The sequence below is a fragment of the Schistocerca gregaria genome, chromosome 1 (genome assembly GCF_023897955.1).
Source record: "Schistocerca gregaria isolate iqSchGreg1 chromosome 1, iqSchGreg1.2, whole genome shotgun sequence".
Classification (NCBI taxonomy): Eukaryota; Metazoa; Arthropoda; class Insecta; order Orthoptera; family Acrididae; genus Schistocerca; species Schistocerca gregaria.
In genome coordinates, this window is record NC_064920.1 from 1,174,975,415 (window position 1) to 1,174,999,482 (window position 24,068).

Consider the following 24,068-nt stretch of genomic DNA (forward strand, 5'->3'; position numbering starts at 1 on the left):
ATATTGTCGGGAAGGCGAGCCAAAGGTTGCGTTTCATTGGCAGGACACTTAGAAGATGCAACAAGTCCACTAAAGAGACAGCTTACACTACACTCGTTCATCCTCTGTTAGAATATTGCTGCGCGGTGTGGGATCCTTACCAGGTGAGATTGACGGAGGACATCGAAAGGGTGCAAAAAAGGGCAGCTCGTTTTGTATTATCGCGTTATAGGGGAGAGAGTGTGGCAGATATGATACACGAGTTGGGATGGAAGTCATTACAGCATAGACGTTTTTCTTCACGGCGAGATCTTTTGACGAAATTTCAATCACCAACTTTCTCTTCCGAATGCGAAAATATTTTGTTGAGCCCAACCGAAATAGGTAGGAATGATCATCAAAATAAAATACGAGAAATCAGAGCTCGAACAGAAAGGTTTAGGTGTTTGTTTTTTCCGCACGCTGTTAGGGAGTGGAATGGTAGAGAGATAGTATGATTGTGGTTCGATGAACCCTCTGCCAAGCACTTAAATGTGAATTGCAGAGTAGTCATCTAGATGTAGATGTAGATGTTAAAATTTGGAACTTATTAACAAGCAGTTTACTGTAACTAACAAATAACCTACTTAACCTAGCACTTCCTCATTGTTGTTGTTGTTGTTGTCTTCAGTCCTGAGACTGGTTTGATGCAGCTCTCCATGCTACTCTATCCTGTGCAAGCTGCTTCATCTCCCAGTACCTACTGCAACCTACATCCTTCTGAATCTGCTTAGTGTACTCATCTCTCGGTCTCCCTCTACGATTTTTACCCTCCACGCTGCCCTCCAATGCTAAATTTGTGATCCCTTGATGCCTCAAAATATGTCCTACCAACCGATCCCTTCTTCTAGTCAAGTTGTGCCACAAACTTCTCTTCTCCCCAATCCTATTCAATACCTCCTCATTAGTTACGTGATCTATCCACCTTATCTTCAGTATTCTTCTGTAGCACCACATTTCGAAAGCTTCTATTCTCTTCTTGTCCAAACTAGTTATCGTCCATGTTTCACTTCCATACATGGCTACACTCCAAACAAATACTTTCAGAAACGACTTCCTGATACATAAATCTATATTCGATGTTAACAAATTTATCTTCTTCAGAAACGCTTTCCTTGCCATTGCCAGTCTACATTTTATATCCTCTCTACTTCGACCATCATCAGTTATTTTACTTCCTAAATAGCAAAACTCCTTTACTACTTTAAGTGTCTCATTTCCTAATCTAATTCCCTCAGCATCACCCGATTTAATTTGACTACATTCCATTATCCTCGTTTTGCTTTTGTTAATGTTCATCTTATATCCTCCTTTCAAGACACTGTCCATTCCGTTCAACTGCTCTTCCAAGTCCTTTGCTGTCTCTGACAGAATTACAATGTCATCGGCGAACCTCAAAGTTTTTACTTTGTCTCCATGAATTTTAATACCTACTCCAAATTTTTCTTTTGTTTCCTTTACTGCTTGCTCAATATACAGATTGAACAACATCGGGGAGAGGCTACAACCCTGTCTCACTCCTTTCCCAACCACTGCTTCCCTTTCATGCCCCTCGACTCTTATTACTGCCATCTGGTTTCTGTACAAATTATAAATAGCCTTTCGCTCCCTGTATTTTACCCCTGCCACCTTTAGAATTTGAAAAAGAGTATTCCAGTCAACATTGTCAAAAGCTTTCTCTAAGTCTACAAATGCTAGAAACGTAGGTTTGCCTTTTCTTAATCTTTCTTCTAAGATAAGTCGTAACGTCAGTATTGCCTCACGTGTTCCAACATTTCGACGGAATCCAAACTGATCCTCCCCGAGGTCTGCATCTACCAGTTTTTCCATTCGTCTGTAAAGAATTCGTGTTAGTATTTTGCAGCTGTGACTTATTAAACTGATAGTTCGGTAATTTTCACATCTGTCAGCACCTGCTTTCTTTGGGATTGGAATTATTATATTCTTCTTGAAGTCTGAGGGTATTTCGCCTGTCTCATACATCTTGCTCACCAGCTGGTAGAGTTTTGTCATGACTGGCTCTCCCAAGGCCGTCAGTAGTTCTAATGGAATGTTGTCTACTCCGGGGGCCTTGTTTCGACTCAGGTCTTTCAGTGCTCTGTCAAACTCTTCACGCAGTATCGTATCTCCCATTTCGTCTTCATCTACATCCTCTTCTATTTCCATAATATTGTCCTCAAGTACATCGCCCTTGTATAAACCTTCTATATACTCCTTCCACCTTTCTGCCTTCCCTTCTTTGCTTAGAACTGGGCTGCCATCTGAGCTCTTGATATTCATACACGTGGTTCTCTTCTCTCCAAAGGTCTCTTTAATTTTCCTGTAGGCAGTATCTATCTTACCCCTAGTGAGATAAGCTTCTACATCCTTACATTTGTCCTCTAACCATCCCTGTTTAGCCATTTTGCACTTCCTGTCGATCTCATTTTTGAGACGTTTGTATTCCTTTTTGCCTGCTTCATTTACTGCATTTTTATATTTTCTCCTTTCATCAATTAAATTCAATATTTCTTCTGTTACCCAAGGATTTCTAGCAGCTCTCGTCTTTGTACCTACTTTATCCTCTGCTGCCTTCACTACTACATCCCTCAGAGCTACCCATTCTTCTTCTACTGTATTTCTTTCCCCTATTCCTGTCAATTGTTCCCTTATGCTCTCTCTGAAACTCTGTACAACCTCTGGTTCTTTCAGTTTATCCAGGTCCCATCTCCTTAATTTCCCACATTTTTGCAGTTTCTTCAGTTTTAATCTACAGGTCATAACCAATAGATTGTGGTCAGAGTCCAAATCTGCCCCTGGAAATGTCTTACAACTTAAAACCTGGTTCCTAAATCTCTGTCTTACCATTATATAATCTATCTGATACCTTTTAGTATCTCCAGGGTTCTTCCACGTATACAACCTTCTTTCATGATTCTTAAACCAAGTGTTAGCTATGATTAAGTTATGCTCTGTGCAAAATTCTACTAGGCGGCTTCCTCTTTCATTTCTTAGCCCCAATCCATATTCACCTACTATGTTTCCTTCTCTCCCTTTTCCTACACTCGAATTCCAGTCACCCATTACTATACTTCCTCATATGAATGGTAAATACAAAAGTAAAACATATAGGAACACAGGAAGATTATGGGCAGTTGTGCAGTATTAATTATTTATTGTGTTTCTGTACATTATCATGAGCAAATTTAGGGGAATTTTGAACATAATTTTTAATGAATGAATGTTAGTTTCCGTATTTTTTCTGTGTTAGTACTTAGCAACTCTACAAATATTTGTTCATTTCGGATAGAAGTGTTTTTTTTTGGGTTGGAGTATTGTGTAGTGTGATTGAATTCTTTTATCATCACTCACTTACCATTAAGTTTGGACTGTTCCATAGGACTAGGAGTGTTGTGATTGTGAATCCATGACCTGAACCTAACAATGGAATAATGTAGTTATGTCAGTACAGAGTCAGAGAGAAAGGTTAAAAATCAGGTATGTAGAGGGAAAGATATATTAAAATAGAGAAGCAGTGAAACCCTGAAGAGAAGTGGGTAAATTTGTATAAAGCTGAAACTAGAAGTGGGGAGCAATTTGTAGAGGGGATAGTATTTATGATGCAATTGTTGCAGGAGGTGCTTCACAAGGAAATGCAACAGTTAGTGATCAGAAATGAAAGCATCATTAAGAAGACAGGCAGTAAAAAGATAGACAATGTTAGTAAGGATATACTGGAGAAAATAGATGAAGCTAATGCTAGGCAGGATTTATTAACTAAACATTTGAAAGAATAAATGAAAGAAGATGTTAAAAAGTTTAAGGAAGAGATTGGCAGAAACCTTTTAAGTAAGGAAGGAAATACAAGAGACAAAATAAATTACAGAAGATGAAACTGGAATTAAAGCAAGCTTTCAAGAAATCCATGGGAATGTGGAGAAGGTAGAACAACAACTGGGTAAATTAAAGGGTGGAGTGGAGGAGCAAACTAGTGAATGTAAGAAAAGGAAGTTGATTGTTGAAAAGATGTGAAAGAAATTTGACAAGAAGAGAATGCCATAAAGACAGGTTTAAGAATGTTTATCAAGGGGTATATCTGCAATTTGCAGTGGTGGGGAAATATTTTAAATAAAATGAGTGTTTAGAGTTTATCAGGAAAGAGATTATCAAGTGTAATGTAAGAGAAAATTAAAATTAAATTATGCAGGTGAAGATATACAGTGGAATTATGAGCAGATTGGTCTTGAGGAATATGATATGGGAGATCAAGAAACAAAGTGAAATTAGGAGCAAAGTTTTGGAAGTTAAAAGTGTTAATGAGGAACAAAAACATCATGGGGAAATATTGGTAAGTATTTCCTAAGAAACCTGATACTGTTTGATTATACAGCCAAAAGGCTTGGGAGGAACTGCAGAGGATATAAGATTGGAACATTATAGAAAGAGGCTGAGTCCCTATAGTGATCCTATTGTCATTGTGCCAAAGAAGGATGGAAAAGTAACAAATAATGATTTGGGATTACCAGACCATAATGCTCTTGTCCTCAAAATTCCTTCAATGCCCCTGCAAGAGAAAAAAGTGTACTTCATGTATAAAAGAACATTTTCCGTTGAAAACCATGTAGAATTTACAAATATCCTAACTAGTGAGTCCTGTGTAGAAGTGCTGTCTCTAACAAAGACGAATGACGCATATAACACTTTTTCTTCAATTTTCATGAGATATTTTGAAATGTGCTTTCCAAAGAAGCTGTAAAGAATCATATCACATCACAGTACAAAGCCAAGTTCTTGGATCACAGTTGGCATCAGAAATTCTTGTGGAACTCTAAAAAGACTAAATTCTAAATTGAAGACATCTACAGATCCACAGCTCATAGTATATGTTAAGAATTACAAGAGGGTGAGGAGGAAGTTCGGGTCAGTTTCACCAAACAACGCTCCCATTTTACAGTAGTTCAGCTATTCACCTCTTACACAAGCAAGGCTTACACAGAACTAACATGGCGGCACTGCACAAAGATAATGTTTAGCTTAGTTCAAATATGATACTCAGATCGATTCTGGTGTCGACCTCATCAGCGCCACAAGGGTATATCAAAAAGTAATTGCCAAGGCAAAATTTATGATGAATGAATACTTAATAAAACAGTCTGATAACAAATCAAAAGCCATGTGGGATATTGTGAAGACTGAAACAGGAAAGAGATGTGATGACCAGGATATCATTCTCAAAGACACAGAAAATGTCACTATTAAAAAAACTAGATTTGCCAAATTAAATCAACAATTATTTCATAAATGCAACAGCTTCATTAAGCTCGAAATTTACAAACCAAGAAAAACCTGAATTTACAAAAGGTGCTTGTATCATGAGGATAGATCCCATAGCTGAAAATGAACTGTTCAAAGTATAAAAAGCTTAAAACCTAAAACGTCAGCAGGAATAGATGAGGTGCCTGTTAATATCATAACAATGGTAGCTATGCAAATCATAAGGCCCTTGGCAAACACAGCCAACTTATCATTTAGTGAAGGAGTGTTTCCAGACAGGATGAAAATGTCAAAACTGAAGCCATTATTCAACAATGGCGACAAGCATAAGGTAGAAAACTATTGGCCAATATCCCTCCTTCCAGCATTTTCCAAAATAATAGAAAAATTTATGAAGCACAGAATCAACAAATATCTAAATGACCATAAGTTACTAAACAGAAATCAGTATGGCTTCCAGGTAGCTAAAAATACAGAAACAGCACTAATGTGCTGCACTGAACAAATAATCAAAAATCTAGAAATAAACAACTGCATAATAGCAATAAATTTATATCCCTCCAAAACATTTCACACTGTCAATCATAGCAATATTTAGGTATTCATGGGATGCAAAAAAAGTGTAAATAGGAGTGCCACAAGCCAGTATTCTAGGTGCCTTACTGTTCCTTGCCTACATAAATGACTTTCACACATCTCAGCTTCAGATTGTGATGGCCTTGGTAACTCAGTTTGAGGCTGCAGTGGATGGGCACCACTGTTGTGGGCCGGCTGTGGGGATCCAATGGATGTCCAGCACGTTAGAGTCTTCCAATCAGTCCTCACCGGTTTCCAACCCAGTTACTGCTCACACTGAGGCTGACCCTTCGACTGTGGTAGAGTGGGAGGTCGCGCCGGGGCAAAGCAGGCGCCAAAGGCTTCCCAGGTGGGTGCACGTAAGGCCTACCTGGTTTTCCTGACAAACAGGTTCCAGGTGCTGTCTGTGGCTGACACTGTCACTGAGCCAGATGCTGTCACCTGTCCTGTTTCAGAGGAAGCCACTCATCCTGCAAGATCCTGGCAATCACAGAGGGTGGGATTATTGTTAGTTGGGAGCTCCAATGTTAGGTGCGTTATGGGGCCCCTTAGGGACTTGGCTGACAAGAAGGGTAAGAAAACCAAGGTGCACTCTGTGTGCATATCGGATGGAGTCATTCCAGATATGGAAAGGGTCCTACTGGATGCCATGAAGATCACAGTGTGCAGCCAACTGCAGGTGGTTGCTCACGTCAGTACCAATGATGTGTGTCACTTTGGATCAGAAGATATTCTGTCTGGTTTCGAGTGGCTAACAGAAGAGGTAAAGATTGCCAGTCTTGCTTGCAAGATGAAAGCAGAGATGAGTATTTGCAGCATAGTCGACAGGACCGATTGCAGACCTCTGGTACAGAGCTGAGTGGATGGTCTGAGTCAGAGGCTCAGACAGTTTTGCGACCGTTAGGCTGCAGATTCCTTGACTTGTGCCAAAGGGTAGTTGGGTCTGAGGTTCTGCTGAATAGGTCAGGTGTCCACTACATGCAGGAGACAGCTACACAGGTAGCAGGGGCTTTGTGGTGTGGACTGGGTGGTTTCTTAGGTTAGAGGGTCACAGGAAAACACAAGAAGGGAATCAGTCACAAAGGGTGCAGGCTGAACACAGGAAGAACATAGATATAGGAACCATTGGTATAACAGTTGTAAATTGTCGTAGCTGTTTTGGGAAATTACCAGACCTAATAGAAAGCACTGATGCTCAAATCTTTATAGGCACTGAAAGCTGGCTAAAGCCCGATATAAGCTCAGCCAAAATTTTTGCGAAGAACATAACGGTGTTCCGAAAGGATAGGCTAAACACGGTTGGTGGTGGCATGGGTTTATTGCTGTTAGAAGTAGTTTATCTTGTCGCCAAATTGAAATAGAAACTTCCTGTGAGTTAGTATGTGCAGAGGTCATTGTTGGTAACCGAAATAAAATAATAATTGGATCCTTTTACCGACTTCCCAAATCAGATGATACAGTTGCTGAAAGGTTCAAAGAAAACTTGAGTTTCATTTCAAACACATACCCAAGTCATATGATAATAGTTGGTGGTGACCTTAATTTACCCTCAATATATTAGCGAAAATGCAAGTTTAATTCTGGAGGTACACATAAAATATCTGAAATTATGCTAAACGCATTCTCTGAGAATTATTTCGAGCAGTTAGTTCATGAGCCCACGTGAATAGTAAATGGTTGTGAAAACACACTTGACCTCTTAGCAACAAATAATCCTGAGTTAATAACAAGCATAAAAACCGATTCAGGGATCAGTGAACAGAGAGTTGTCATAGCAATATTGAACATTGCAATCCCCAAATCCTAAAAAGCAGATAAAAATTCGCTTGAAGTCTTCTTAAGACACAATCTCCACTCATTTCAAATTAATTATATAAGTGTAGACCAGATATGGCTTAAATTCAGAGAAATAGTATCAGCAGCAATAAATTAACAAACGACGGAGCTGATCCTCCTTAATACACAAAACAGGTTAGAACACTGTTGCAGAAATAATGAAACAAACATGCCAAATTTAAACAGATGCAAAATTCCCAAGATTGACAAGCTTTTACAGAAGCTCAAAATTTAGCACGAACTTCAATCCAAGATGCCTATAACAGTTTCCACAACGAAACTTTGTCTCGAAACCTGGCAGAAAATCCAAAGAGATTCTGGTCATATATGATGTATGTTAGTGGCAAGAAAAATCAATGCCTTCCCTGCATGATAGCAATGTAGATACTATCAAAGACAGTGCTGCCAAAGGAGAGTTACTAAACACAGCCTTTCGAAATGCATTCACAAAAGAAGACGAAGTAAATATTCCAGAACTCGAATCGAGAACAGCTGCCAACATGAGCAGCATAGAAGTAAATATCCTTGGAATAGTGAAGCAACTTAAATCACTTAATAAAAGCTAGTTTTCTGGTACAGACTGTATACCAATTATGTTCCTTTCAGAGTATGCTGCTGCAGTAGCCCCATACCTAATAATCATATACAACCGTTTGCTCGACGAATGATCTGTACTCAAAGACTGGAAAGTTGCACAGGTCACTCCAATATTCAAGAAAGGTAATAGGAGTAATACACTAAATTACAGGCCCATATCGTTAACATCGATATGCAACAGGATTCTAGAACATATATAGTGTTCAAACATTATGAATTACCGTGAAGAAAACAGTCTATTGACACACAGTCAACATGGATTTAGAAAGCATTGTTCCTGTGAAACACAACTAGCTCTTTATTTACATGAAGTGTTGAGTACTATTGACAAGGGATTTCAGATTGATTCTGTATTTCTGGATTTCCGGAAGGCTTTTGACACTGTACCACACAAGCGGCTCATAGTGAAATTGTGTGCTTATGTAATATCATCTCTATTATGTGACTAGATTTGTGATTTCCTGTTAGAGGGGACACAAGTCATAGTAATTCACAGAAAGTCATTGAGTAAAACAGAAGTGATTCCTGGCATTCACCAAGGTCGTGTTAAAGGCCCTTTGCTGTTCCTTATCTATATAAATGATTTTGGAGACAATCTGAGCAGCCGTCTTCGGTTGTTTGCAGATGACGCTGTTGTTTATGGACTGATAAAATCATCAGCAGACCTAAACTAACTGCAAAACGATTTAGAAAAGATATCTGAATAGTGCAAAAAGTGGCAATTGACCCTAAATAATGATAAGTATGAGCTCATCCACATGAGTGCTAAATAAATCAGTCTAATCTAAAGGCCATAAATTCAACTAAATACCTAGGTATTACAATTTCAAACAACTTAAATTGGAAGGAACACATAGAAAATGGTATGGGGAAGGCTACCTAAAGACTGCATATTATTGGCAGGACACTTAGAAAATGTAACAGACCTACTAAGGAGACTGCCTACACTACACTTGTCCGTCCTCTTTTAGAATACTGCTGTGCGGTGTGGGATCATTATCAGATAGGACTGACAAAGTACATCAAAAAACTTCAATAAAAGGCAACACATTTTGTATTATTGCGAAATATGGGAGAGAGTGTCACAGAAATGATACAGGATTTGGGCTGGAAATCATTAAAAGAAAGGCGTTTTTCGTTGTGATGGAATCTTCTCATAAAATTCCAATCACCAACCTTTTCCTCCAAATGCAAAAATATATGGTTGACACCGACCTACATAGGGAGAAATGATCACCTCTATATAATAAGGGAAATCAGAGCTCGTACAGAAAGATATAGATGTTCATTCTTTCCATGTGCTATACGTGATTGGAATAATAGAGAATTGTGAAGGTGATTCGATGAACCCTCATCCAGCCACTTGAATGTGATTTCCAGAATATCCACGTTTATGTAGACACCTCAGATAGAACAGCAAAGGCCATACTATTTGCAGATGACATTAGTGTGATTATAGGTGCACCAAAGCAAATGCTGCAACCAACTACTGATCAAGTGATCAAGCATGTTCACACTTGGTTCAGTGCAAACTGGTTGACATTAAATTCAAATAAAACAAATTATATGTAATTTGGGAAAGTATGTCAAAATGTAAATCTTGATCTGTTGTTGGGTGACAAGGCCATAGACAGAGTGGCATAAACAAAATTGCTGGGGATTCATGTAGATAAAAATCTGAATTTTAATGATCATGTAATGAAACTTGTGCAGAAACTTAACTCAGTTTGTTTTGTTCTTAGAATTATTGCAAATGTTTTTATTGCAGAGGGTACCATGATGGCATATTTTGGCTATTTCCAGTCTCTTGCAACATACGGAATAATATTTTGAGGTTCCATGACTTGCCATCTAAAACAAATCTTTATGTTACAGAAGAGGGCTATCTGAATAACAACACACAGTCATCCACAGACACAAGGCAAAACCTTATTCAACAAGTGTAAAGTACTAACAATACCTTCCTTATATATATATATGTCTGCTTGTGTCTGTGTATGTGCGGATGGATATGTGTGTGTGTGTGTGTGCGAGTGTACACCTGTCCTTTTTTTCCCCTAAGGGAAGTCTTTCCGCTCCCGGGATTGGAATGACTCCTTACCCTCTCCCTTAAAACCCACATCCTTTCATTTTTCCCTCTCCTTCCCTCTTTCCTGACGAAGCAACTGCCAGTTGCGAAAGCTCGTAATTCTGTGTGTGTGTTTGTGTGTTTTGTTCATGTGCCTGTCTGCCGGCGCTCTCCCGCTTGGTAAGTCTTGGAATCTTTGTTTTTAATATATATATATATATATATATATATATATAAAACAGAAAGAAACTTCCACATGGGAAAAATATATTAAAAATAAAGATTCCAAGACTTACCAAGCGGGAAAGCGCCGGCAGACAGGCACATGAACAAAACACACAAACACACACACAGAATTACGAGCTTTCGCAACTGGCAGTTGCTTCGTCAGGAAGGAAGGAAGGAAGGAGAGGGAAAAATGAAAGGGTGTGGGTTTTAAGGGAGAGGGTAAGGAGTCATTCCAATCCTGGGAGCGGAAAGACTTCCCTTAGGGGAAAAAAAGGACAGGTGTACACTCGCACACACACACACATATCCATCCGCACATACACAGACACAAGCAGACATATTTAAAGGCAAAGAGTTAAGGGCAGAGATGTCAGTCGAGGCGGAAGTACAGAGGCAAAGAAGTTGTTGAAAGACAGGTGAGGTATGAGCGGCGGCAACTTGAAATTAGCGGAGGTTGAGGCCTGGCGGATATCGAGAAGAGAGGATATACTGAAGGGCGAGTTCCCATCTCCGGAGTTCGGATAGGTTGGTGTTGGTGGGAAGTGTCCAGATAACTCGGACGGTGTAACACTGTGCCAAGATGTGCTGGCCGTGCATCAAGGCATGTTTAGCCACAGGGTGATCCTCATTACCAACAAACACTGTCTGCCTGTGTCCATTCATGCGAATGGACAGTTTGTTGCTGGTCATTCCCACATAGAAAGCATCACAGTGCAGGCAGGTCAGTTGGTAAATCACGTGGGTGCTTTCACATGTGGCTCTCCCTTTGATTGTGTACACCTTCCGGGTTACAGGACTGGAGTAGGTGGTGGTGGGAGGGTGCATAGGACAGGTTTTACACCGGGGGCGGTTGCAAGGGTAGGAGCCAGAGGGTAGGGGAGGTGGTTTGGGGATTTCATAGGGATGAACCAAGAGGAGACTTAACCAGATTGTTTAACTGAAAGCTAATCACCCTGAAAACAGACATACGATTTTGCAGACTTAACTTGGGGATATTGGCAAGCTTCCTTGAAAAAGAAGGCAGGAAATAGACATCATTTATATACAACAGAAATTGTTACCAATACAAGATGGTTCCATTTGGATAAATATAACAGTATCAGTATTTATCAAGGCAGTGGAAGGAGTGCTGGAAAAGGAATTAAGGCAAAGATTGCTACTTATTTGGATGAGCTGTTATTACCACTAAGACTTGGGAGGAACATTGTCATATTCAATGTGAACTGTTTCAAGCCTTAATAAAACGAGGAATGACTTTGCAATTATCAAACACTGAATTACTTAACAAGAAAAATGTCTAGAACATACAGTGCCTGGTGCTACAATTTGAGGTGATCCTGTGACAATAAGAGCAGTTACGAGTTTCCAAAACCAGACAACCATAAAAAACCTGAATCATTCATTTGATTATGTGAGTTTTATAGTAAATTTGAACCTGAACAAGTGTTAAGTAAGCAAAACCTGCAGGCACTGTTAAAGAAAAATATTTCATGCAAATGGACAAATGAATGTCAAAAAGCTTTTAAGAGGGTGAAAGGATCATTTGAGGAAAACAGAATGTTATTCCATTTGGATATAAACAAACATTCCTATGTTTCCACTGACAGTAGTTTTATGGGCTCACATCACAACTTTTCCAGCTGAAGAGAGCAACTTGGAGAAGGAAGATGTAAGTATTGTATGAAGTCCCCGAAAATTATAATTTTTTTTGCTTGGTCACAGAACTATTATAGACCATAAATTCAGAGGCCTGGAGGAAGTGTGTCAGCTATGTGAGGAAGGTGGGCCATGAATCCAAGATGTCATCAGACTGTGCAGGAGCCAGAGGCAGGCTGTGTCATCTATGCCTGGGCTGTGGCAATGTTGGGATGGGTGAGTTGCTGGAAAAGAAGGAATACACTGTAATGGCTATACCTGATGCAGAAACTGTGGTTGTATTCCTTCTGTTGAAGTGGAACTGCTTCCACCCACTGAAAAAACTGAGTAACAATGTGGAGAAACTGTTGTGTATTCTGGACCCATAACTGACATGCTTAGTCAGTGGCAGTTCAGCTAAAGCAAATGAGCAAATAATACCAATTAAATTGACTGATGGGTTTCGTCTTGTACAGAAACTTATTCGTGAGTTGCAACACTCCATGTGTGAATACAAAAGCAGGAATAGTCTAAAAAATTAGACACACTACAAATGCACCAGCCTGTAAGTCTGCAGTGAGATCAGATGAGTACTACCTTGTCATTTAAGCAGTAACCTACTTCTTTTTGTGAGTAATAGTCAAATGACCCTGACAGCAGTCACATCACAGTCTCATGAAATGAAGTGCAAAAGTTCAATTACAAAAACTTTTACAAGGAAATGTGGCCATGACCACCAACAAACTGTCTGTCCACATGAATGGCCACCGAAGAAACTATGGCCAAGAAACAACTGGACCACCCTGTTGCTGAGCACACCACCCAACACTACATTCTTCATTTCAATGACTGCTTCATGGCCTGTGCAATATGGATTCTTTGTACCAACACCAGCTTTTCTGAACTGTGCAGATGGGAACTTTCCCTACAGCACAGAAAGACACCACTATCAGCCTTCATTAGGCGTCGTCCTCACCCATCCAGCCCCTTCCCTGCTCCCATTCCTGCACTACATAGCTCTATATTCCACCAACACACCCAGTATTTTTACTTCTCTCCTTCTCCATTACCCCTCTCACCTCTCCCATGGCCTCCATCTAAACTCCCGACTGCATCTAGCTACCCTACCCTCTTGCTACCTCATCTCTGCATGCTCCTCAGCAGTCCTTTACCATCCCCCACCTCCGCCCCAGCCTCCTCCTTACCCCCACCCAGTTGCCTCTCCCATCATGCACTGGTACTGCTGCTGCTGCTCACAGTGTAGATTCAGCTGCCAGAGACTGCAATAATGTGTGCATGAGTTGTGTTTGTGTGTAATTCATGACAGCTTTTTTGTTGTGACAACCTACGACTCTGCATCTCCCCTATATGGTGAGTGGCAACTATCCTTTTCATAATATTGTTACATTCCATCCTTTATTTTCCATTGTTTGATTTACAAGAATATAATATCACCACTTTCAATCAACCTTTGTCTTTTATTCCTGCCATATGTCTGATGCTTCTGACACAGTTGGAGGAGTCATTTTCAAGTAATATCAAAGATCTTTAATGTCTTGACTGAAAATCGATGCATAGTGTATTTGCCCTCACAAACGCACAATCTCAATGTCAACTAATTCTGAACTATCAGCTGCTACCACTGACTAAATTTCTCACTTGAATGTTGGTTTGACATGGACATTTGCATCTTGAAAAACACAGAAGGAATAGCTAACCCAAACACAAGTGGAGCTTTGTCTATGCAGCCCACAAAATGCAACACATGAACACATCTAGTCAGACCTGCATTGGCGTGAACTGTTCTCAAAAGCAAAAGAAGTGGTATGGGCGCAAATAACTGTACAAGCATCTAACTGTTCAAAGCCCCAAAACATTGATAACAAAATGAAAGAACTTGCCCCATCACTAGACAGAAACAAGGCAAAATAAGCAAATAATATAACATGTGATCACTGAACATGATAGAGCAAATATAGTGCACACAAAAAGGAGAAGTTTGGCTCATCAACTGAAGAGCAAGCAGTACATACACTCCTGGAAATGGAAAAAAGAACACATTGACACCGGTGTGTCAGACCCACCATACTTGCTCCGGACACTGCGAGAGGGCTGTACAAGCAATGATCACACGCACGGCACAGCGGACACACCAGGAACCATGGTGTTGGCCGTTGAATAGCGCTAGCTGCGCAGCATTTGTGCACCGCCGCCGTCAGTGTCAGCCAGTTTGCCATGGCATACGGAGCTCCATCGCAGTCTTTAACACTGGTAGCATGCCGCGACAGCGTGGACGTGAACCGTATGTGCAGTTGACGGACTTGGAGCGAGGGCATATAGTGGGCATGCGGGAGGCCAGGTGGACGTACCGCCGAATTGCTCAACACGTGGGGCGTGAGGTCTCCACAGTACATCGATGTTGTCGCCAGTGGTCGGTGGAAGGTGCTCGTGCCCATCGACCTGGGACCGGACCGCAGCGACGCACGGATGCACACCAAGACCGTAGGATCCTACGCAGTGCCGTAGGGGACCGCACTGCCACTTCCCAGCAAATTAGGGACACTGTTGCTCCTGGGGTATCGGCGAGGACCATTCGCAACCGTCTCCATGAAGCTGGGCTACGGTCCCGCACACCGTTAGGCCGTCTTCCACTCACTCACGCTCCAACATCGTGCAGCCCACCTCCAGTGGTGTCGCGACAGGCGTGAATGGAGGGACGAATGGAGACGTGTCGTCTTCAGCGATGAGAGTCGCTTCTGCCTTGGTGCCAATGATGGTCGTATGAATGTTTGGCGCCGTGCAGGTGAGCGCCACAATCAGGACTGCATACGACCGAGGCACACAGGGCCAACACCCGGCATCATGGTGTGGGGAGCGATCTCCTACACTGGCCGTACACCTCTGGTGATCGTCGAGGGGACACTGAATAGTGCACGGTACATCCAAACCGTCATCGAACCCATCATTCTACCATTCCTAGACCGGCATCGGAACTTGGTGTTCCAACAGGACAATGCACGTCCGCATGTATCCCGTGCCACCCAACGTGGTCTAGAAGGTGTAAGTCAACTACCCTGGCCAGCAAGATCTCCGGGTCTGTCCCCCATTCAGCATGTTTGGGACTGGATGAAGCATCGTCTCATACGGTCTGCACTTCCAGCACGAACGCTGGTCCAACTGAGGCGCCAGATGGAATTGGCATGGCAAGCCGTTCCACAGGACAACATCCAGCATCTGTACGATCGTCTCCATGGGAGAATAGCAGCCTGCATTGCTGCGAAAGGTGGATATACACTGTACTAGTGCCGACATTGTGCATGCTCTGTTGCCTGTGTCTATGTGCCTGTGGTTCTGTCAGTGTGATCATGTGATGTATCTGACCCCAGGAATGTGTCAATAAAGTTTCCCCTTCCTGGGACAATGAATTCACTGTGTTCTTATTTCAATTTCCAGGAGTGTAGTATACAATTCACACAAAGCACTGTCTCTGACAGAAAAATGCATGAACAAAGAACGTGAAGACATGAGATGTGCAATGACCACTGGCCACTCAGAAATACCATTTAGGAGACCAATTTACCAACGTGACCCAGAATGTAAGGAAGGTACTCACAAATGTCAGGTAAGCCAAAGTGAAGAGCAACAACATTTGGTCTATGTTTGAATGTAGGGCAGTACCATGAAAAGTACTGTGTGGAGCGCACATGAACGCTGAGAGGAAGGCTACCCAGTTGAGCACAAAAACACTGGGAATGAAGTCCTGGAACCGAAGTTTACTCTCATTGTTCCTTTATGTCACTATTGTGGGTGATAAACACTATTAATGACTAGATATGCCCAGGTAGCCAAAGGACAGTGGTATTTTATGTATGTAGTACCTTTAAGCTAGTTCAACAGAAAGCAAGTTCAGAATTCATATAACTAAAAAATTACCCTCATCTGATATGAGGTTGACACCAAACACAATGACAATTACTTGAATGGATGAGCTGCCCTGTTATGCTAATGTAATCATTAAATTAAGTACGCTATCTGACCTAATAGGATATCACTGATGTAGGCAAAGCCCATGTTTGCCCTGTTATGCTAATGTAATCATTAAATTAAGTACACTGTCTGTCCTAATAGGATATCACTGATGTAGGCAAAGCCCATGTTGATGAACTCATGATGACTCAGTGGTTTGGACACAATGCAAGATTGTAGGCTCCAACTGTTGTAGCCCCAGGGAGCCGTAACTGTGGACACCCATTGTTGACTCACTGGAGAGTAGTTGAGTGACCTCCAGTGGAGCACCCACCATGTACAAAGCGGCTGCTGCAGGCTTGATGTGCTGTAGTTAAATTGCAGGCACTTTGGAAGGGCAGCAGCCTGCGGTTCACCACTGTTGGATGGCAGCTGGATCGTAGGTGTTGTGATGTTTGCCTACTTTAGTTCTTAGCTGATTGTCCTTGGTGTCGACTTACTGCATTGCTACATTGGCTGAAAGATGGTGTGTGGAAGTACAACACTGACTACTTTAAATGATGTAGCTGACAGGCGTACATTTGCGTTCCACAGTACTTTACCTTCACTGTTCACAACCCTCTAATAATACACAGTTATATGGCCAGTGTACTATTGTTTAACTTTCGATAAGCCTCATTACAGGCGAATCTCCACACACTGCTACAATAGTTTACAATTGAACATCTAAGAGCAGTAAAAACCTAACCACAAAATTCATAGTTCCTTCAGAATAATCAGGTATGTGCAGAGCAGACACTGTCATTGTTTTAACACATGGCCTAATTGTGTAACACTTATTTCACTGTTAAGTTGAAGCATTGTTATTGTTCTAACCAACACAGGTTTCTCGTCTGAAACTCATCCATGGACTGACTGTCTTGGGACCAAAAATCTGGCTCTTATATATCTTCACAATTATAGGTACTGAAACTACACATTGTTTGAAGTTAAATTTACAGAAATTACAATTAAAACTTAACTCATTGAATTAACTGACTATATCAAAAAATTGGTTCTTTTTAACAGTTTCTTCTACTACAAGGTTTAGGCCAAATTATTTGTTTAATCATGGAATCAGCAAATATAAGTATGCAAACAATACTTTTGACAAAACTGTTAATTACTTTGAAATTAATTAAGAACCAGCTTTGCTAACATGTTTTTGAGTAGAGCCAAATAGATCCTTTAAGAGTACTACTAGTTGTTCATCCAAATGTTTATAATTAGTACAGAGTTTATATTTGTTTATAAGTCAATGATAGAATTTAAATTACGAAACAGTTACTGATTTCACCCTATAATGGAAGTATTGAGTAGGAGTAGTCAAAATAAATTATAAAATAAATTACATACTTAAAACTAAGCACAAAATGATATCTGTTGTTATATTCTTTAAAACTGAGGGCCAACCTATCTCTTTTATGAAAATGCAGATTATACTCATCTACCGGTATGTTCATGGTAATTAATTCAAAAATGAAAAAAATAATTTTAAGGAGGCAGATGACAAAACAAGAGGGGAAGTAAAAATATCTCACCTTGCTTCGTCACAGAGTGTGTGTGTGTGTGTGTGTGTGTGTGTGTGTGTGTGTGTGTGTGTGTGTGTGTGTGTTTGTTAGTGTTGTTTATTGCCTGTTGATGAATCATTGCACTTACTATTTGGTGAGTTGTTACTTTTATTCCTAAATTATTTATGTTCTGTCAGAACTTTCCATTACCATACCTACATCCATGTTGGTACTCATTTTCAATACAGCCACTACTGTTACAGCCCACTGTTTGTTCCTAACCTATGAAATTTTTATGCTCCCACACATGCAAGTCACAGCTGTGATATGATAGTTGAGAGATCCTGTTGCAATCAGAGGTGAGTATGGAATGCCATCTTTTGCTCAAGTACACTGTAAATCTGCTGATCAGTGCCATGCTCAGCCATCCCTCACATTGGAACTGCCTGTAGCATAGTTCAGATTTTCCATTTTCTCTGCTCTGTTACAGCTCTGCTTTTATAACTTTAGTACTGATATTAACTGTAATGTTTTTCAGTTAATGTGCACTGTTCACACACACAAAGGTGCTTAGGTTCTTGTTCATATCAGATGAATTCCCAGCCTGATGCACCACTTGAAACATGTCCATTTGGCACACAAAAATAAGCCAATTTTGTTTATTTGATTATGCTGATGTATTTTCAAATGAAACCCACTGTACATACATTGGAAAAGCACTTCCTAATGATGATGTAACATTCTTTTAGCACCAAACAAAACAGAGTTAAAAAATGTTCTGAGTGAACTTTCAACTACTGTCATGAGTTATCAGTGGTGATTCGGCTGAATCACAGTGCCATCTGAAGGGTTGTGGCAAGCAGTAAAACATACTATGATGGTCAAGCTGATGGCTACTAACCTGATGTGTTTCAATATGTCTTATGCATCAATATGTCGTATGTATTTGGATGACAATACACTTAAAAATAATGTTAGTGAAGTGTTCATTTACTATATTTACTTCCACAAGATATTTAAATGGTCTTTCTGCCTTTTGCAGGTTATAAGTCTTCTTGTTGATGCTGGTGCTGATCTTTCAATAAAGGATGTGCTTGGAAGGACTGCACTTCACAGAACACTGGCAAATATGGACAATTTTAGATTCTTGTGGGACAAATGTCCAGAATTCACACACTCAGTTGATAAGAAGGGACAGACACCAGTACACAGAGGACTCTTAACCTTTCGCTATCATTATGACATGAGGTATGTGATACAGGAGTTGCTGGCAGCAGGTGCAGATTACAAATCACCTGATGAAGATGGGAAGACAGCCTTGAGTTTGGCAGCAGAGCAACACTGTTATTATGTAAGCATTTGTTTTCTGCCAGATTCATCAATACCCATGTACATTTTTTAAATACCTGTATGCTGAAAGTGTTTGCAAATACACTCCTGGCCATTAAAATTGCTACACCAAGAAGATGGTTGGTTGGTTTGGGGAAGGAGACCAGACAGCGTGGTCATCGGTCTCATGGGATTAGGGAAGGATGGGGAAGGAAGTCGGCCGTGCCCTTTCAGGGGAACCATCCCGGCATTTGCCTAGAGTGATTTAGGGAAATCACGGAAAACCTAAATCAGGGTGGCAAGACGCGGGATTGAACCGTCGTCCTTCCGAACGTGAGTCCAGTGTCTAACCACTGCGCCACCTTGCTCGGTACAAGAAGAAATGCAGATGATAAATGGGTATTCATTGGACAAATATATTATACTAGAAATGACATGTGATTACATTTTCCCGCAATTTGGGTGTGCATAGATCCTGAGAAATCAGTAGCCAGATCAACCACCTCTGGCTGTAATAACAGCCTCGATACTCCTGGGCATTGAGTCAAACAGAGCTTGTATGGCGTGTACAGGTACAGCTGCCCTTGCAGCTTCAACACAATACCACAGTTTATCAAGAGTAGTGACTGGCATATTGTGAGGAGCCCATTGCTTGACCACCATTGACCAGATGTGTTCAATTGGTGAGAGATCTGGAGAATGTGCTGACCAGGGCAGCAGTTGAACATTTTCTGTATCCAGAAAGGCCCGTGCAGGACCTGCAACATGCGGTCGTGCTTTATCCTCCTGAAATGTAGGGTTTCACAGGGATCGAATGAAGGGTAGAGCCACAGCTCGCAACACATCTGAAATGTAACATCCACTGTTTAAAGTGACAACAAGAGGTGACCGAGATGTGTAAACAATGCCACCCCATACCATCACGCCAGGTGATGCGCCAGTATAGCAATGACGAATACACGCTTCCAATGTGCGTTCACCGCAATGTCGCCAAACATGGATGCGACCATCATGAAGCTGTAAACAGAACCTGGATTCATCTGAAAAAATTACGTTTTGCCATTCGTGCATCCAGGTTCGTTGTTGAGTACACCATCGCAGGTGTTCCTGTCTGTGATGCAGCATCAAGGGTAACCGCAACCATCGTTTCCGAGCTGTGAACGTCATCAAACTGTTCCTGCAGATGGTTGCTGTCTTCCAAACATCACCATCTGTTGACTCAGGGATTGAGACGTGGATCCACGATCCATTACAGCCATGCAGATAAGATGCCTATCCTCTCGACTGCTAGTGATAAGAGGCCGTTGGGATCCAGCACAGTGTTCCGTATTACCCTCCTGAACCCACTGATTCCATGTTCTGCTAACAGTCATTGGATCTCGACCAACATGAGCAGCAACGTCGTGATACGATAAGCCACAATCGTGATAGGCTACAATCCGACCTTTATCAAAGTCGGAAAATGTGATGGTACGCATTTCTCCTCCTTACACAAGGCATCACCAGTCACTGCTGTTTATGTATGAGAAATCAGTTGGAAACTTTCTTCATGTCAGCACGTTGTAGGTGTTGCCACCGGCGCCAACCTTGTGTGAATGCTCTGAAAAGCTAATCATTTGCATATCACAGCATCTTCTTCCTGTCAGTTAAATTTCGTGCCTGTAGCACGTCATCTTTGTGGTGTAGCAATTTTAATGGCCAGTAGTGCACTACACATAACTAAGTGCTTTATATTTGATACTGAACAAGGTAATTGTGTCAGTATGTAAAAATAATAGAGGGCTGGAAACAATAAAGTGAAAAAAATGACTGTCAGATATGGGAGGTCACTGAATCACTTAGCAGCTAAATATACCATTATATTGTAAAGTGTGGAATTATCAAACTGTTTTGGAATAAAATGGATTCTTCAGTAACAGCAAATGAGATAGACAGTCTGTGAAAGGTTATTTTGTATCCATCCATCTTGTAAAAGGGTTATAATAATAATAATAATAATAATAATAATAATAATTTTATTGTCATTTGGGTGATTACAGCAATAGACAAAGTCAAGAGCATATATTTCTACATTAACTACTATATCGATGTAAATTGGTTTACATAAAGTAGGTACAAGTTCGAACCCAGTATTTTCATCTTCAAAAAATTCATCAGCGGTATAAAATGGATTGTTTACTAGTAGCTTGTATAATTTAGCTTTCAAAATATTTACAGGCAGTTCTTTAAAGTCAACACTTAGTCTATTTAACATCCTTAGTTCAAGAACTAGGTAGGAGTTCTGCGATTTTGATAAGCTATGATATGGCACGTCTACAGATGTTCTGTTTCTAGTATTATTGCTATGAATATCACTTCTCAACACAAAATTAGGGACATTGTTTCTAATGTACAATCAAACATTGTAGATGAACAAGTTTACTACTGTAAGACACTGCAATTTAATAAACAGAGGTTTACAATGTTCTGTTTTATCAGAACCCGTTATTATTCTTACTACTTTCTTCTGTAAAAGTAAAATGTCATTTACATGACAGCTATCATCCCACAGTAAGATTCCATAAGAGATGATGCTTTGGAAGAAGGCAAAATATGCTGATCTCACATAGTCATTGGGAACACGTCTCTTTAAATTTCTAATTAGATAAATACTTCTTGAAAGTCTAGCCAATATATTTTTAATTTGTAGTTCCCATGTCAATTTATTGTCAATAGTAACATCTAAAAATTTAACCGTTTCTAATTCTTGGTAGTTAGGAAACTCTTTGAGGCTAAAGTAAAGTGTCTGGGTTTTGTTTTCATTTAGTAAGAAGCCATTAGCTTTGAACCATAATGAGGACTGAGCAAGGGTATTTTTGGTCAGTGTCTTCAGTGTATCTAGATCAGAGTTTTTATGTATAAAAGTTGTGTCATCAGCATACAATATTGTGTGAGAATGTATGAACAAGGGCAGGTCATTAATCATTAGTATAAACAGTAAAGGTCCAAGCACCGACCCTTGAGGCACTCTGTACCTAGCATTAACCAAATTTGCTTTCTCTTTACAAATTCACACAACTTGTTGACACTTCTCTAGAAAAGACCTGAACATATTTATACTGTTGTCATCAAAACCATAGTAAACTAGCTTATTCAGCACAGTGTAGTGCTCTACACAGTCAAAGACTCTGCTCAGGTCAGAAAATGTAGCCTGGGCATAGTCCCTAGCCTCGAACACATCTAGGACTAATTTTAAGAGGGCGTCCATTGAACTCGTTGTGGATTTGCCTTTCCTAAATCGAAACTGTTTATCACTAATTATATTTAGTTTACCCAAGTAGACACTAACTTGCTCATATATAATTGTTTCTAATATTTTTGAAAAAACTGGGGTTATGCATATAGGTCTGTAACTAGCGGGACAGTTCTTTTCCCCCTTTTTATATATGGGCACAATTCTAGAAATTTTTAGTATGTCGGAGAACTTACTTTCAACTAGGCATTTGTTAACACAATAAGTTAAAGGATAAATCACACAATCAATAACATCTTTCAACAAATTACATGACATATCATAGTAATCAACACTAACTGAAGGTTTGAAATTTTTAGGATATTATTTGGGCTCACTTCTGTGAAAGTGAAGGTGCTTGGGGGGAAGCTTTTCAAAGTAGCTATCCATAATGCTAAGTGCTTTTTTAGGGAATTTGTGTATTAAACTACTAATTTCTTCAATGGTCTGAGTGCAATATTTATTAAATTCCTCTGGGGAATGGTGATTTCCTCCTTGTGTTTAGTGTGTGCAATGGAGTTTATTACACTCCAGGCCATTTTGCATTTATTGTTAGATTTTTTCAATGTTTACTATGTTATGCAGTTTCTTTGCTTCATTTATTGCTTTCCTATACTTTTATTTAGCTTTAGCATACAGTTATTTACACAGTTCTGATTTACTTTTTTTTTACAGACTAGAAGAATACAGCATAACAGTATTTTTCAAGTGCCCTAACTGTGGAGTATACCATTCCTTCGTTTTCTTTTTCTTGTAATTAATACTAATATTCACTGCACATTTTTTCTGAGGGATGTTATTTTCAAATATATTTAAAAATATTGAAAAAACCTGGTGAAAACAATATCAGCTGAACAATGTTTAAGCCTAATAAAGCGTGTGTCCCAACTTAAATAAGTGAGGGCATGTCTAAACTTATCCATCCTCTCTCTGCTCACTGGTCTAGTAATCATAATTTTAGATTCTGGCTTGGTGTAGTCTGAAGTTACATTATTAAGACTAAGATATACTGCATCATGGCTTGAGAAAAGGAAGCTGATTACATCAGTGGATGTACAAGTTCTCTTAATATTTGTAAATATATTGTCTAGACAGGATGAGCCTCTGGTACGTCTGCAGTTAACATAGTACAGGTTAAATTGCTGAAGCACATTTTTGAGCTCTTGTCACAGTTTTTCTGTCCTGCAGGACATCAAAATGTGAACTGATATCCCCTCCAATGACAATATTGTATTTTCTCCATTTTGGTATACATATGTACAGTAAGAGTTCCTTCAGTTTCTCCAGAAAGATATGGGGGTCACCACTAGGTGGCCTGTACACTACTACTACCATTAGCTTAAGGCTCTCAATTACTAGACCTGATATTTCAAAATGCATTTTGTCATAAAGGGTATTGAGATCTGTCCTGCCACAGTTTGGTGCAAGAGGTGTTTTTGCATATATTGCTACCCCACCACTTAAGTGCTGTTTTCTGCAATAGCAACTAAGTAGTGTGTAATAGTCCAATTCTTTGTACCCAAGCTCATCCTCTTTACAAAAATGTTCACTTAAACATAGAATATCTACCATGTTTTCATTTGAAAATTCTGTGACTATTAAGTTTTTATCTGCCATATCCTGAATATTGAGGTAGCATATTTTAAACTCTACTTCAGGCATTTATTTTTTTTGCATATTCTCTTAGTTGGCATGACCTACTGTTACTGCATGAAAGTTGACCAGGTTGTGTCCTTATGTT

The 24,068-nt window shown here is 40.0% G+C and overlaps 1 protein-coding gene across 1 annotated transcript in view; it reads left to right on the forward strand.

The window, feature by feature from the left end:
• LOC126284419 (serine/threonine-protein phosphatase 6 regulatory ankyrin repeat subunit C-like) overlaps positions 1 to 24,068 on the forward strand; it is a 591,030-nt gene that overhangs the window by 396,365 nt on the left and 170,597 nt on the right. Inside the window, exon 6 of the mRNA XM_049983337.1 lies at positions 18,770 to 19,078. Within this exon, the coding sequence (XP_049839294.1) occupies positions 18,770 to 19,078 (309 nt within the window). The remainder of the gene's footprint in view (positions 1 to 18,769; positions 19,079 to 24,068) is intronic.